Source organism: Spermophilus citellus (assembly GCF_964194105.1).
Source record: "Spermophilus citellus genome assembly, chromosome: 7".
NCBI classification, from domain to species: Eukaryota; Metazoa; Chordata; class Mammalia; order Rodentia; family Sciuridae; genus Spermophilus; species Spermophilus citellus.
Window position 1 is genome coordinate 98606557 of NC_138188.1, and position 17144 is coordinate 98623700.

At 33.9% G+C, this 17144-nt stretch overlaps 1 protein-coding gene across 1 annotated transcript in view; it reads right to left on the reverse strand.

Annotated features, from left to right (window-relative positions):
* Positions 1–17144, reverse strand: part of USF3 (upstream transcription factor family member 3) — a 48768-nt gene that overhangs the window by 20684 nt on the left and 10940 nt on the right. Inside the window, exons 2-4 of the mRNA XM_081301628.1 lie at positions 4591–4715; positions 3030–3094; positions 1898–1926 (exon numbers count right to left, since the gene is read on the reverse strand). Of these exons, the coding sequence (XP_081157754.1) occupies positions 1898–1926; positions 3030–3076 (76 nt within the window). The 5' untranslated portion in view covers positions 3077–3094; positions 4591–4715. The remainder of the gene's footprint in view (positions 1–1897; positions 1927–3029; positions 3095–4590; positions 4716–17144) is intronic.

The window sequence follows — 17144 nt, forward strand, 5'->3', positions numbered from 1 at the left end:
AGCATTTTAAAAAATATCATCTATGGACTAGGGATGTAGCTCAGTGGTAGAGCACTTGCCTAGCATGCATAAGGTTCTGGGTTTGATCCCTAATATCCATGCAAAAAAGAAAGAAAATCATCTATAATAATTACATTCAAATTATAAAAAATAGGAACGATTAATACTGTTATATTATTATAAATAATTTATTATAGTTCAAGTAACTAAGAGATTTTAATGATAACCATTAGCAACCTAAGTTATCAGAAAACTGCCTTTTTATAAAATCAGACCTTTCTACACAGGTTAAAGAACCTGAAAACACCTTTTGGGTGAACAGATGGCCCTTTTGGAATAGAAACAGCTATTAGTGATGACTTAAAACAGAAAGCAAAAGGCACTGGCTTGTTCTTCTCTATGGAGTATGGACTGTCTACTCTGGTCACGCAGAATCTTTCTATCTAAAAACCAGGCAACTGACAATTTCTCAATTAACTGCAAAATATTCCAGACTTCCACACTATAACTTTAAAAGGGGCAAAGGATACAGAGATTATCTAATTTCTATAAGGCACTGTAAATAGAAATACTACTCTTAGACATTTTATATTGAGAAGTTTTCTAAAATCTTTCCTTTCTAACAAAGCATAGCAGACTTCTAAGACATCTTTTTCAGATTATCCCCTGGGAAAAACTTGTTTTACAAAATGTATTTATCCAAATAGACTACAAATCAAAATATATGTTTTTTGCTTCATGATCCAGCACTAAGAATAGTCTATTTAATGATATTTAATTACTCTCTCTTAATAAGGCACAGTCAGGACATATTTATGGCACCATAAGAGAGTTGATTATAATGAAAAAATTTAGTTCATATGGCCAAATAAGAATTCATACATCCCAGAAATCCAAAGCAATAAATTAGAGCCTACCTTTCTTCTGAATTCTCCAATAATAATATTTCTTGGTATCTAAGAGCAGATTTTTTAAAATGTGTGGAGTTAAAAAAATTACAACCCAATATTAAGACTCTTTGCCTATAGTAGTATTTGGGGTTTCAAAGGCATTAAATTATTTATTATGGAAAACAATCCCACCAGTTTTTAAGACATGTTTCCATAGATAAAAATTTCTCAAAGGTCCTTAAGAAAAAATATTATTTATAGAGTAATAGAAATCAACTTATATGTAAAAGTATTCATAATAATATATATGTGCATTATAACATATTTTTTGTCTGAATGAAGTTTCTGATGGAAAATAAAGTGGCATACAATGTGCCAAACTGAAAACGTATGCACAATCCTATATATGTTTATCTAGCTTTGGTCTATACTTTTGATGCTTGAGATAAATATCAAATATTTATTTTCTACATTTCTTTCTATAAATGAAGACTATACAACTTAAGACTGTTCACATACAAGTCCCTTTAAGACCTGTAGTCCACTGCTCATCTCTTCCTTACCCCTCTAGATAGCTGTCCCCTCTGGAATTTATTCAGACAGGCACATAACCTTCATTCTACTGAGAAGTGTATCTGGATTTCTTTGGTGGGTGAAATCCCCTCAAACACTAACTCCAGGAATATACTAATCTCTTAATTTATCCAAATAGACTATAAATCAAAATATCATGAGATATCCATGAGACTCAGAATTTTTTTTTTTTTTTTTTTTTTGGTGATTGAACTCAGGGCCTTGTGCATGTGAGGCAAGCACTCTACCAACTGAACTATATCCCCAGCCCAGAGAATATTTTGTCAATTAAAAACAATAAAGGTACATTTTCTTATAATACAATAAATAATGATTCTATGCTTATAACATAAAAACTTAAATATCAACTATGCTATAATTTCATTTTAAAAACAAAAAATGATAACAAGTAAAATTTAAATTACTGTATCTACCTGCATTGTGTGTTTCCCGGTTTTTCTTTCTGAAACAAAAAGTATAGATAAAAGGTAACATGAAGATAACTGGAAAGCACTTTTACCACTTTATATTTTGAGAACCATAAAATAAGTTTTACAAATTTGTATTTTCAGCATCAATAATAAGCCATCTGAAGAAAACTTTTCTTAATATATTATGGTATAAAAACATAACTAAAGATACCTCCATATAAATCCAGAAGCACCATTTCTAGAACTACAGTTCTCTAATCTTTGATACTCAGAAGTCATGGGTTGAGAATAGAATCAATCACTGAAGACCATAACTATTTGAAACATGTAATTAAGGTGCTAGTAAAATCTCAAGTGATGTGTCCCATAGGTGACTTCTGATGTCTGCCTTGGCACCTAGGCAACAGTAGAGAGTAGCTTTTTAATTCACAGGTAGGGAAATGTGGTAGGTGACAGCACACTTAGGCACGGTACTGACAATTGACATTTGAGTCATCTTTTGCATTTGTATACTTAGTAGGTTGTCCAAACTCTTAAATTTCTTAAAAGTCCATCTATTAAAGACATTGATTTTTTTCCCTGTTATACATCATTTCTCAATACATTATTATCTTTAAATAGCTATTCAGCAAAGAAAGAGAACAGTGACTTCAATACTAATAAAAGCACAGGCCATGCAATTCTAAGCAGATATTGCCCCAAATGCTACAAATTCAGAGAAGGGGTTATACAAAAACAAAAGTCATATTATGTAAGCATATTGGCATTAATATTTTACAATGTTGCAAAATATGTATTCAAACTGACTGTGACCTAAATGTTTTGGGATCTACAAAAATTCATACTGTATGCTGGTAAAAATGTCACTAGAAACTAAACATTTAGCATAGATTTGATGTATTATTTTAACTATTGATGGTTATAATTACTTGTTACATTTTTGGTACAATAAGGAAGACAGGTAAATTTTAAACATATACCACTTTTAGTAAATCTATATTTAATCTACATTACTTTCAGAGATTATTTTCTAGCCTGAATAATAAAAGTTCATTAAGGACTATCTACTTAGCAAAATGGGATCTAATTCTGCTTCTTAAGTCTGCACTATATTATTTTTGGTCTGTGGACATACCTATGCTGCTTTTTTGTAGGAGTTTCATGCTCTGTCATTTCTGGCATGGTGACAGTGATAGGAACCTATAAAGGGATAGAAAGATACACCAGAATGTTAGTCATTCTAAAACCTTGGAGAAATTGATCAATAATAATTTGATTTGAACATTAAAATGCTAAAAAAATAAAACTGACATTAAAGCACTATATTAGGTATTGTGAATGGAAAGAGTATAATAGTACAAAATATTATGACTAGTAGATGTAAAACATAGTGAATATCAAATGTGAAGTATACCAGAAAGTGCTTGAGAAGACTGGAGTAGAAAAATACCATTGTGGACTTGGAAACCAAGAAAAGCCCAAAGGAGATGTGAATTTTAACAATATCTGGAAAGACAGGTCAAACATTCTTAAGTTGGAAAAGTACATTCTTTGTTCATGAAATTGAAATGTAATACAAAATTTGTACTAGGGGCTGTGGATATAGCTCAGCTGGTAGAGTGCTTATTTTGCATGCACAAGGCCCTGGGTTCTAATCCCCAGCACCACAAAATTAAAAATAAATAAATAAATAAATTCCACTAGAACAGTGATCCCTTTCTCTGAATATAGAAAAGAACAAAAAACAAAAAACAGAAGTGACAAGTGAACAAATGTAATATTCCTTACATGGAAGCAAGGATTCATTCATTTGCTGAACTTTAAACTGCTAGAAGTCTCATGTTATCATTTGAGAGTCATTAAAATCTAGGCATAAAAAGCCTATTGATATTTAAAATATCAGGATACTAATAAAGAAAATTTTACCATATGGAAATATGGACATATATAGGGAAATCCTGGAAGTAGAAACATTATTAATTATAGTTACAAAAGGTCAGCAATGCTTTTTTTTTTCTCCCCTCTGATTGTCAAAAACTTCATAACAAAAATTTTAATGCTTTTAAATTATAGGAACTGAACACCTTCCAAAAGAGGTCCACCAAGTTGGGGTATGTGTTCTGGTATACTGGAAGAAGTGCTAGTGTGACTTGCCCTTTTTCCTCTAGAGAGAGGAAAGAAGACAGCAAGTATGCAGTATGAAGTTAGAAAACATCAGTTTAAAATCTGGTTCTGCTATTTCCTAGCTATCAGATCTTAGGCAAGTTATCTAACCACTTGAAATCTCAAATATTTTGTCTATGTTATTAGGTTATTTTGAAAACGGAATGAATGCAAAGAGAGCACAACACTATGGTACCTGACAGTAATAACAATTCAATAAATGTGAGCTATGATTATTAATGAGGTATTTCAGGGTAAGCTCCAGCCACAGAAAGGAGGGGAAGGGTCCTGGGAAATAAGTAAAAAGAATGCAGGCAAGAGGCTGTCAGAAAGTACTGACTGAAGCACACCACAGAGAAATGTGTAGTTGAGACCCATTTCCAGCAATTCACTCCTATTCACCTACTCTACCTTCTCTCTACAATTAATGAAGCTACTTATGGGCCTAGAACACTCATATCAGGTAACTGTATAATAATAATAATAATGATAATAATTAATTAATTAATTAATAAGCATGCAATCTCTGTTACCTCTTTCACCCAAGGTCTTGCAGAGTTTCTTTACTTTTGACTCCTGGCTTCCAATACCTCCCGTTTCTGATCCAAATCTATCATGTTTTGCCAGAAGATGGTCTAAAGATTATGTTTTCTCCTTTCTACAAAAGAGAAAAACCAGTGAGTGTTTATAGTCTCTAGGTATTCAGTAGCAGCACATGGGACAAGGGCTGGCAACCAATGGCATGCAGATGTTTTTGTGACATGTGGGATATCCTAAATTCTCCCTACCACCTAGAAGTAAATGAATGCCTTTGCTCTCAAAAGTCCTTTTCTACCCACATGCAATGGGGCACACCTATAATACTGGTATCTTGGGAGGCTGAAGAAGGAGGATCACAACTTGAGGCCAACCTCAGCAATTTAATGAGACCCTAAGCAACTTAGCCAGACACTGTCTCAAAATTTAAAACATAAATAAATAAATAAAGAGGGCTAGAGATTTGCCGGATATGGTGTCTCTTGCCTGTAATCCTGTAATCTTGCCTTCAATCCATTTTTAATTTTTTGAGGCTGAGGCAGGAGAATCAGGAGTTCAAAGCCAGCTTCAGCAACAGCAAGAGGCTAAGCAACTAAGTGAGACCCTGTCTCTAAATAAAATACAAAATATGGCTGGGGATATGGCTCAGTGGTTGAGTGCCCTTGAATTCAATTCCTGGTACCCACCCATCCCCTGTCCTCCCAAAAAAGAGGGCTGGGATTTAGCTCAGTGGTAAAATGCTTCTGGGTTCAATCCCCAGTACCAAAAAAAAAAAAAAAGTCCTTTCTAATATGTTACCCATACTCCACCCCATGAAGCTGACTGTCTGACAGTCAATATATGGCACCTGGGAGGAGATTCCCTCTACTCTTATGCAGGTGCACTGCCTGTAGGTTACCTAAAATCCTCCATGTATGTTCTCAATTCTAAAAAATTCTAAAATTATCTTCATTTCCTATTTTTACCTTCTCTCCTGTAAAAGTGACAAAACTTACCCATGGACCTTCCTTCAAGGCAATGACACTAGAAATCAGCCCTCTGACCTATCCACTGTATGTACACACACACTCTCTCTCTCAATATATACACATATATACTATACATGTGTGTATACTACACACACACACACACACACACACACACACACACACAGTGTGTGTTTATTTATGGCCTTTATCCCAGAGTTGACAAATGAGAAGGTTTGGGAGGACCCAGAGGTTTCCATTTTCAACAAGTTCCTTGGGCAATTTTCCTTCTTCCTTTCTCCCCTGGCCTTCTCCCTTTCCATCTTTCTCTCCCTCCCAGTACAAAAAAGTCTGAGAAAATTAATTCTACTTTAGAGCAATGTTTCCCAAACATTCTGGATGATTAAGTATTACCTATAGGTAGAGTTGACCCTCTGTATCCCTGGATTTCACATCTATGGATTCACCCACCATGGATCAAAATTATTTGGGACAAAACCTTCATCAGTACTAAATATGTGCACACTTTTTTTTTATTCCCTAAACAATAAACAACTATTTACATAGCATTTACATGGCACCTGGAAGGAGTGATATTGAATATTGTAAGTAGTGTAGAGATGCTTTAAAGGAGGAGCAGCTAGGGGTGTGGCTCCGCAGTATAAGTTTGCCTAGCATGCACCCGGACTAACAGCCCCCAGCATATCTAAATAAACATATACGCATATATCTATTTAAGTATAAATATACATTTATTATATGTAAATATATATTTATTTTATAGATAAATACATGTGTGCTGGTTATATGAAAATCCTACAGTATTTAATGAGTGACTTGAGCATCCTCAGCTATAAGTATCCAAGAAGGGTCCTGGAACCAATCCCCCATAGATACCCAAGGACAACTGTACTTGTTTTAAAATACAAATTCTCAGCTCCTTCCAGACTCATTGAATCAGTCTATAAAGGAAGAATTCCAGTCTCAAAGGGAGAAGTCTAAAATTTGATAAATGCCCTAGGTGATTCCTTACAGGGAAAATTTGGAAATACAGAAATATCTTTTTTTGTTTTGTTTTTTTATACATCTTTATTAAGGTATAATGACATATAATAAATACATACAATAAATTGTACTTATTTAAGGTGTACAGATACCCAAGAAGCTATCACCACAATCAAGAAAATGAATTCCTCTATCATCTAAATAAAAGCTTCTTATCTATTCTCTCTGTTCTTTCCTCTATTCACAGAAAATTACCGCTCTGCTTTTCATTATTAGACTTATTTCTAGACTTTTTAACTTTTAGTTTTAACTAATACATAGAAATTGTACATATTTAGGGAGTAATGTGATGTTTCAATACATTTATACATTGTATATGTTCAAATCAGGGTAAACCTATCAAACTTTTATCCTTGAAGCCAGGGGTGCTTAACTACTGAGCCATATCCCAGATCTCTTTATTTTTGAGACAAGGTCTCACTAATTTGCTTAGGGCCTCATTAAGTTGCTGAGGCTGGCCTTGAACTTGCCATCCTCCTGCCTCAGCCTGCTTCATTGCTGAGATTACAGGTATGTCCCATCATATCCAGCTTATCATTTCTTTATGATGAAGGCATTGAAAATCCTCTTTAGCTTTTTTAAAAAAAATAAATAGCAAATTATCATTATCAGCTGTCACCCTACTATGCAACAGAACACCAGAATTTCTTCCTTCTAACTAATTGCATCTTAATACCCATTAATCAATTTTTCCCCATCCTACCCTTCTCTCTACTCTTTCTAACTGCTGGTAACAATTCTATTCTTGACTTCTTTTTTTTTTTTTAAGTATTTATTTATTTATTTTAGTTTTTCGGCGGACACAACATCTTTGTTTGTATGTGGTGCTGAGGATCGAACCCGGGCTGCACGCATGCAAGGCGAGCGCGCTACCAATTGAGCCACATCCCAGCCCCTACTCTTGACTTCTATCAGATAAATTTTTTTAGATTCCACCTATGAGTGAGATCATGTGGTACTTGTTTTTCTATGCCTGGCTTATTTTAATTATTTTAATAATCTCCATTTCCATCCCTGTTGCTGCAAATTCCATTGTGTATATGTACCACATTTTCTTTATCCTTTTGTCAGCTGATGAACACTTGGGTTGTCTCCATTTCTTGACTATTCTGAATAGTGCTACAAAAACATGGATGTACAGATGTCTGATAGATAGACTGATTTCATTTCCTTTAGATATATACCCAGTAATGGGATTGCCAGATCATACAGTAGTTCCATTTTTAATTTTTTGAGGAACTACCATACTGTTTTCTATAATGGCAATACTAATTTACATTCTACTAACACCTTGTAAAGGTTCTCTTTTCTCCAGAACTTCAAAGCAGGTATCTTTAACTGATGAAATTTTAAGCATCTGACTAACAATTTAAATTTAGTTCCAGTCTTTCTCCTGCTGCACTTTTGAAAGGCTACAAGTAAAACTCACACATAAAGTGCACAACTCTTAAGTACTAAATTCAGTGAGCTTTGACAAATACACACACCTGTGTGACTCAACTCTCATGAAGATACATAACATTATCATGGGAGAATTCTTTCATGACCTTTCCTAGTCAATTCCTTCCCCTATTCTAGAAGAAACCACTGTCCTAATTATTTTCACCATAGAATTGTATGTAAATATATTAACTGAGAATTCTTTTGAGTCAAGCTTTCACTCAGCATAATGTTTTCAAAATTCACCCTAGTAGTCTGTTCTTTCATATTGACAAGTGTAAACCTATAAATGGGTGTGAACTTATAACAGTGTGTTTATTCATTTTTTCTGTTGATACATGGGATGTTTGCATGTTTTGGCTATTATGGATAAAGCTGTCATAAACATTCTTAAGTCTCTTTATGGATATTGTTCTTCATTTCTCTTGGGTAAATACACAGGAGTGGAAATGCTCATCATATACCCTGCATTTTCACTCCCTGGTATTCACCCAAGACAAATGAAAGGCAATATCCACAGATATCCCACTTTCTCCAGAGTGATAATATCATTTTACACTCTAACCTGCAATGTAGGAGACTTATGGTTGCTTCATGTTTTCACCAAAATTTGGTGTTGTCAGTCTATTAATTTAGCCAATCTGGTAGAAATATAGTACCATCTCAGTTTAGTTTGCACTTCCTGGATGATTAATGATATTGAAGACTTTAATGTGCATATTAAGGCTATTTGTACATCTTTTGTTGTTCATATCTTTGCAAATTTTTAAATTGTGTTGTATACCTTTTTATTATAGATTTATTGAAAGTCTTTACATATTATATTCTTTATACATTTTGGACATCTGTCCTTTGATATATATTTTGCAAATATTATCTCCCATTATATAGTCTGCCTACATATTTTCTTATAGTTTCTCTTGTGAGCAAAATTTCTTGATGAAAAGTAATGTCAGTTTTTTCTTTTATGATTATTATTTTTTGCATCTTGTTCAAAGATAAACATTTACCCAAGATTTTCATCTGTGATTGCTTCTATGTATATAATTTTAATTGTTATGTTTAGGTCAATGATCTATATTACATATGGCTTGAGATAAGGGTCAAAATTCATTTTTTCCCACATATATATTTAGTTGTTCTAATGCCTACATATTATATGATTCCATTCATACCAAAAGTCTAGAATGGAGAAAGAGACATAATCAATTATGTCATAATCTAATCTAAAATTATATTATGGTAATGGTTGCATAACTCTGCAAATATACTAAAAACTACTGAATTACACTTTAAATGGGTAAACTTTATGTGAATTATATCTAATCAAGCTGTTAAAAAAAGGAGCTCTTTAATGAAAGTCTATGGATAATCTGAAATTCTCTACTCATTTGCTCTTTCCTTCCTCATCAGTTTATATGCATCTGATTTCTTTCAGCACATAATTTCAAACTTTTATTTAGTTACCAACCATATCCAATCTCTCCATTTAAGGAAAGTGAGAGGCAACCAGAGTAAGTGATGCTGGCAAGTACTTAGGAGAAAACCAAATCTAGCAGTTCACTGGCAAACCATGTTTTCTTCCACCAACAAGCAAATTACAATAGTGAAAAAGGTTCACTTAAATTGTGTTATTTAGATACAAAAAACAAAAATCTAAGGGGCTGGGTATGGTTCAGTGGTAGAGCACTTGCCTCACATATGCAAGGCCCTGGGTTCAAACCTTTGCATTGCAAAAATAAATAAATTAAATAAACAAAAATCTAATTCTTACCTTAAATTGTCAAGTTATAATTAAAATGTTTTGATTTGAAAATATTTTGTCAAAAAGAAAAATGATTAAAAAATTTAAATAATTTAAAAAAATATTTTGCGATTTATTGCTTAAATATTTATCTACGGTTCAGAAGAACACTTTCAATCTCTATACTTTAATTTCATTTTACTATTGTTTAATGCATTCTTAACTGTTTTATAATTATTTTAAAAATTTATGGAATGGTTACATAGATATAGTTTTTAAATGTGTTCTATTGCTTTATCTGAGAACTCCAGCAACCTACAGTCTTTTCCAGTCAAAATAACTTCCCCTACTGGATTAGTATATGATCCACTGAAAAGCTTAAATCCCTGGTCTGCATCTACTGTCCTTTTACACTCTATAACAAAAGAACTCTGCTTATTTTGATCATCTTGCTCCAATAGTTTTACTTTATAATAAAAGTAACATATAGCTACAAACAAAGCAATATAGAAAACTACTTCATTACATCTTTCACTCTGCATTTTTAGGTATTCCTAAAAGCAGTTTTAAGAGGGAAATTCATTTCTTGGAGTTCTTACCTCAAAAAAAGAAAAAAACAACAAATAAATGAACTCACACAACACCTCAAAAACCTAGAAAAGGAAGAGCAAAACAACAGCAAATGTAGTAGAAGACAAGAAATAATTAAAATTAGAGCAGAAGTCAACGAAATTGAAACAAAAGAAACCACTGAAAAAATTGATAAAACTAAAAGTTGGTTCTTGGAAAAAATAAATAAGATAGACAAGCCCTTAGCCATGCTAACAAAAAGAAGAAGAGAGAGAACTCAAATTACTAACATACGGGATGAAAAAGGCAATATCACAACAGACACTACAGAAATACAGAAGATAATTAGAAAGTATTTTGAAACCCTATATTCCAATAAAATAGAAGATAGTGAAGATATCGATAAATTTCTTAAGGCATATGATTTGCCCAGATTGAGACAGGAAGACACACACAATTTAAACATACCAATAACAAAGGAAGAAATAGAAGAAGCCATCAAAAGACTACCAACCAAGAAAAGCCCTGGACCGGATTGGGTATACAGCGGAGTTCTACAAAACCTTCAAAGAAGAATTAATACCAATACTTTTCAAGCTATTTCAAGAAATAGAAAACGAAGGAGCTCTTCCAAATTCATTCTATGAGGCCAAAATCACTTTGATCCCAAAACCAGACAAAGATACTTCAAAGAAAGAAAACTACAGACCAATATCTCTAATGAACTTGGATGCAAAAATTCTCAATAAAATTCTGGCGAATCGAATACAAAAACATATCAGAAAACTTGTGCACCATGATCAAGTAGGATTCATTCCTGGGATGCAAGGCTGGTTCAATATACGGAAATCAATAAATGCTATTCACCACATCAATAGACTTAAAGACAAGAACCATATGATCATCTCGATGGATGCAGAAAAAGCATTTGACAAAGTACAGCATCCCTTTATGTTCAAAACACTAGAAAAACTAGGGATAACAGGAACTTACCTCAACATTGTAAAAGCTATATATGCTAAACCTCAGGCTAGCATCATCCTAAACGGAGAAAAACTGAAGGCATTCCCTCTAAAATCTGGAACAAGACAGGGATGCCCTCTATCACCACTTCTATTCAATTTAGTTCTCGAAGTACTAGCCAGAGCAATTAGACAGACAAAAGAAATTAAAGGCATAAAAATAGGAAAAGAAGAAATTAAATTATCGCTATTTGCGGATGACATGATAATATACTTAACAGACCCAAAAGGGTCTACAAAGAAGCTGCTAGAGATAATAAATGAATTCAGCAAAGTGGCAGGTTATAAAATCAACACACATAAATCAAAGGCATTCCTGTATATCAGCAACAAAACCTCTGAAATGGAAATAAGGAAAACCACTCCATTCACAATATCCTCAAAGAAAATAAGATACTTGGGAATCAACCTAACAAAAGAGGTGAAAGATTTATACAATGAAAACTACAGAACCTTAAAGAGAGAGATAGAAGAAGATCTCAGAAGATGGAAAAATGTACCCTGTTCATGGATAGGCAGAACTAACATTATCAAAATGGCGATATTACCAAAGGTTCTCTGCAGGTTTAATGCGATGCCAATCAAAATCCCAATGGCATTTCTTGTAGAAATAGACAAAGCAATCATGAAATTCATATGGAAAAACAAAAGACCCAGAATAGCAAAAGCAATTCTAAGCAGGAAGTGTGAATCTGGAGGTATAGCGATACCAGAGGTCAAACTGTACTACAAAGCAATAGTAACAAAAACAGCATGGTACTGGTACCAAAACAGGCAGGTGGACCAATGGTACAGAATAGAGGACAGAGAGACTAATCCACAAAGTTACAACTATCTTATATTTGATAAAGGGGCTAAAAGCATGCAATGGAGGAAGGATAGCATCTTCAACAAATGGTGCTGGGAAAATTGGAAATCCATATGCAACAAAATGAAATTGAATCCCTTTCTCTCGCCATCCACAAAAATTAACTCAAAATGGATCAGGGAGCTAGATACCAAATCAGAGACACTGTGTCTGACAGAAGAAAAAGTTGGCTACGATCTACATATTGTGGGGTCGGGCTTCAAATTCCTTAATAGGACACCCATAGCCCAAGAGTTAATAACAAGACTAAACAAATGGGACTTACTTAAACTAAAAAGTTTTTTCTCAGCAAGAGAAACAATAAAAGAGGTAAATAGAGAGCCTACATCCTGGGAACAAATTTTTACCCCCCACACCTCAGATAGAGCCCTAATATCCAGAATGTACAAACAACTCAAAAAATTAAACAATAAGATAACAAATAACCCAATCAACAAATGGGCCAAGGACCTGAACAGACACTTCTCAGAGGAGGACATACAATCAATCAACAAGTACATGAAAAAATGCTCACCATCTCTAGCAATCAGAGAAATGCAAATCAAAACCACCCTAAGATACCATCTCACTCCAGTAAGATTGGCAGCCATTATGAAGTCAAACAACAATAAGTGTTGGCGGGGATGTGGGGAAAAGGGTACACTTGTACACTGCTGGTGGGGCTGCAAAATGGTGAGGCCAATTTGGAAAGCAGTATGGAGATTCCTGGGAAAGCTGGGAATGGATCCACCATTTGACCCAGCAATCGCACTTCTCAGACTATTCCCTGAGGACCTTAAAAGAGCGCACTATAGGGATACGGCTGCATCAATGATTATAGCGGCACAATTCACAATAGCTAGACTGTGGAACCAACCTAGATGCCCCTCAATGGATGAATGGTTAAAAAAAATGTGGCATCTATACACAATGGAGTATTATGCAGCACTAAGAAATGACAAAATCATAGAAATTGCAGGGAAATGGATGGCATTAGAGCAGATTATGCTAAGCGAAGCTAGCCAAGACCTAAAAAACAAATGCCAAATGTCTGCTTTGATATAAAGAGAGCAACTAAGAACAGAACAGGAAGGAAGAGCATGAGGAAAAGACTACAGTAAACAAAGATGAATGGGGGGAGAGAAAGGGAGAGAGAAGGGAAAGCATATGGAAATGGTAGGAGACCTTCAATGATACATAAAATTATAAGAGGTTATGAGGGGCAAGGGGGAGGGAAAAAAAGGGAGAGAATTGAATAACAGCAGAGGAGGTAGAGAGGGAAGATGGGAGGGGAGGAGAGGGGAGGGGGGATAGTAGGGGATAGGAAAGGTAGCAGAATACAACAGTCACTAATATGGCATTATGTAAAAATGTGAATATGTAACAGATGTGATTCTGCAATCTGTATTTGGGGTGAAAATGGGAGTTCAAAACCCAATTTGAGTCAAATGTATGAAAGATGATATATCATGAGCTATGTAATGTTTTAAATAATCAATAAAAAAAATATATAAAAAAAAGAAATTTCATGTGAAGCTCTGCCAACCTATATCTCAAGAAAAAGACATGAGTCAAATGAATAATTTATTGGATACAGTTTTAAATGTTTATTTTCAAACTACAAACGTAATCTGTTTGCAAAACAAATTATTTTCAAAGAGTACAGCAGAGTAAATTTAAATGGAAAATTTTCTTTGCTCTACAGTCCCACTCATAAGGGATAACCACTGTAAACAGCTTGGCTCCTCACCACCCCATACTAGGGATCAAAACTAGGGCCTAGCACACGCTGGGCAAGCGCTCTATCTCTGAGCCACATTTCCAGTTCCTTTTTAACTTTTTATTTTGAGGCAGGGTCTTGATATTGACCAGGCTGAACTTGAACTTGCAATCTTCCTGCGTCAGCCTCAGGCATGTGCCAATGCTCCAGGCTCAGTTTGACATTTTTTAAACCTTTTCCTTGTTCTGCCCCATATAAACTACAAATACTTCTGGCACAGAAATTATATTGTCACTAAATTTGGAGAGAACTTCATATTTTATGGCTTCTTTAAAATTCAATTGCATAACTAATCCTTGCTCTTTGTAAAAACTTTAAGCAGCATAACTGTAAATGAAGTACCAATATTTTCTACTTTTAACAATTTGGTGGTATCAGTTCCACACATTTTCCTATGTATGTCCAAGCAATTACTAATGTACATATAAGTGTTACACTGAGAACAAGACCCATAAAATTCAAATAGTATATTTTCCACTGCCTATTCAAATCTCTTGTATATGGTGATCCGACTTCTTGCATAAAATTTAGGGCAGATCCCGTGACTTTACTGGCCATAATTATATAACAAAAAAAATTTTTTAAAGAGAGAGAGAGAGAATTTTTTTTAATATTTATTTTTCAGTTATTGGCGGACACAGCATCTTTGTATGTGGTGTTGAGGATCGAACCCGGGCCGCACGCATGCCAGGCGAGCGCGCTACCACTTGAGCCATATCCCCAGCCCTACAAAAATTTTTAATCACAGAAAAATTCACTGAGAATATCTCAATAAAATTCTCCTGATGTGGACAATGCCTCTCCTGACCCAGTATCTTCTTTCTCCCTCAGCCTCTGACTTTTGCCTCTAGCCTTATAGCTCCAGTTCCTCCTGCAGAAGCAGTCTTGCCCTAATCAGGAAGACCTGCAGCAGGGTGCATACATCTGCCCACAACTGTTCCACATAAACACACAGATCTTTGATGCAATAACTCCAAGAAATGTACCCTAAGGATGTATTCCTATGTGTACAAAATGACATTTATTTAAGGATATTCTCTGCAACATTGTCTGAAATACCAAAAGATAAGGATATACCTAAACTCTCATCAAAAGAGACTGATTAAACTTCAATACTATATTGAACTACCTGTAATTGCCTATATACAATCATTTTTGCCTTTTGAAACCTCAGTTTCAGATGATTCAAACTAATATCTCCATCCATACAATACAGTGATACTATCACTGGTATGTATCCAGAGAACTAGATTATGCTCCCCTAAATTCATATATTGAAATCCTAACTAAACCCCAATGCCTCAGTATGTGACTATATTTAGAGATAAGGGATTTTTAAGAGGTAATTAACTTAAAATGAGGTTGTTATGGTGGACCCTAATCCAATGAGATAAGTGTCTTTATAAGAGGCTATTAGGACACAGACAACACAAATACAAGGATGACCATGGGAACACACAGCAAGAAGCCAAGTTTGTCAGCCAAGCATAAGAAACCAAACTTACCAACACCTTAATCTTGGGCTCCTAGCCTCTAGAACTATAAGAAAATGAATTTCTGTTGTATAATGTACACAGTCTGTGGTATTTTGCTATGGCAGTCCTAGAAAGCTAATATTATTATATTTTTTTCAAAATTTTAAGTTATGAACTATTGTATATAACATCTATCCCTTTGAATGGGAGTATCTATGGAAGGATTGCCCGTGAGGAAGGAAGACTTGCTGTTAAATTGTTGATATATTTAAAATACTGAAAATGGGCTGGGGTATAGCTCAGTAGCAGAGAACATATATCATGTGCAAGATCCTGGGTTCAATTCCCAACACCAAATAAATAAAAAAGTAAATAAAATACTGAAAAATAAAAGAATATTATCCCTAATGCTTCTTTTTAAAATTTTTTTAATATTTATTTTTTAGTTTTCAGCAGACACAACATCTTTGTATGTGGTGCTGAGGATTGAACCCGAGCCGCACGCATGCCAGGCGAGCGCGCTACCGCTTGAGCCACATCCCCAGCCCCCCTAATGCTTCTTTTTTTGATGAAAATTATTAAATATCCAATACTACCTCTTCAATTCTAATCTCTCCCATTTGAAATCAATTTGGCATCAACTTTAAAAATAAAGAATATTTCAAAGTGACAAATAGTATGATTTCAGTTGTATAAAAAATTTCTGTGCATGTGATAATATGTTTAACATATTATCACATGCACAGAAATTTTTTATACAACTGAAATAAATATATATATATATATATATATATATATATATATATATATATATATGCTGGAAAAACATCTGTAATAAATACCTTTTAAATTTTTATCAATCCAAAGGCAACAAAAGTAGCATAGTATTATTTAATTTGAATCCCCTTTATGACTAGTAAAGCTGAATACCTTTCAGATGTTATAAATATTTACCTTTCTTCTTTGATTTTTTCTTTTATTATTACCTCAACTTTTTCTTCCTTGTAATTTCAATTTTTCTTTCTCTAGTACTAGGATCAAACCTTGGATCTCACACACACTAAGCAAACATTCTACCATTTATTCAACCTCCCCAGTACTTTAATTCCAATTTTTATATCTTCTTCCACCCGAGTTAGACTAAAAAGCTCTCCAAATAGTTATATATCCTTTTTGGTTACTCTTCTCTTTACTTACTTATTTTATTAACTGTTTTCTTGCATTATGTTTGGCAATAAATAATATCTACTTTTTTGAATTTGATATTTTCTTTGTAGCTCTTACATATTTTTGTTTATTGTTCCATGAGTGTATATTATTAGTTCCTTAGGTACAAAGTAGAAATTAAGTGTTTCTTATCTTGAATTAAACTTTGTCTGATAACAATATTACCATGCATTTTCTTTCATTTGCTAGGAGTACGTACACATATTTTTATCCTCTGGCACTGGTTTATTTTAAATTGTCTGAAACAACATAAATCTAGAGATTTGTTTCTATAAATTCATTTTTAAAGTGAGAATTTATTTCAGTCATATTTATTGTAATTTTTGTTATATTTGGTCACATACTTTTCCCTCTCTTCCCCTTATCTATTTTTAGTTTACTTGCCTAATAACATTTTCCTCAATTTTTTTCCTTT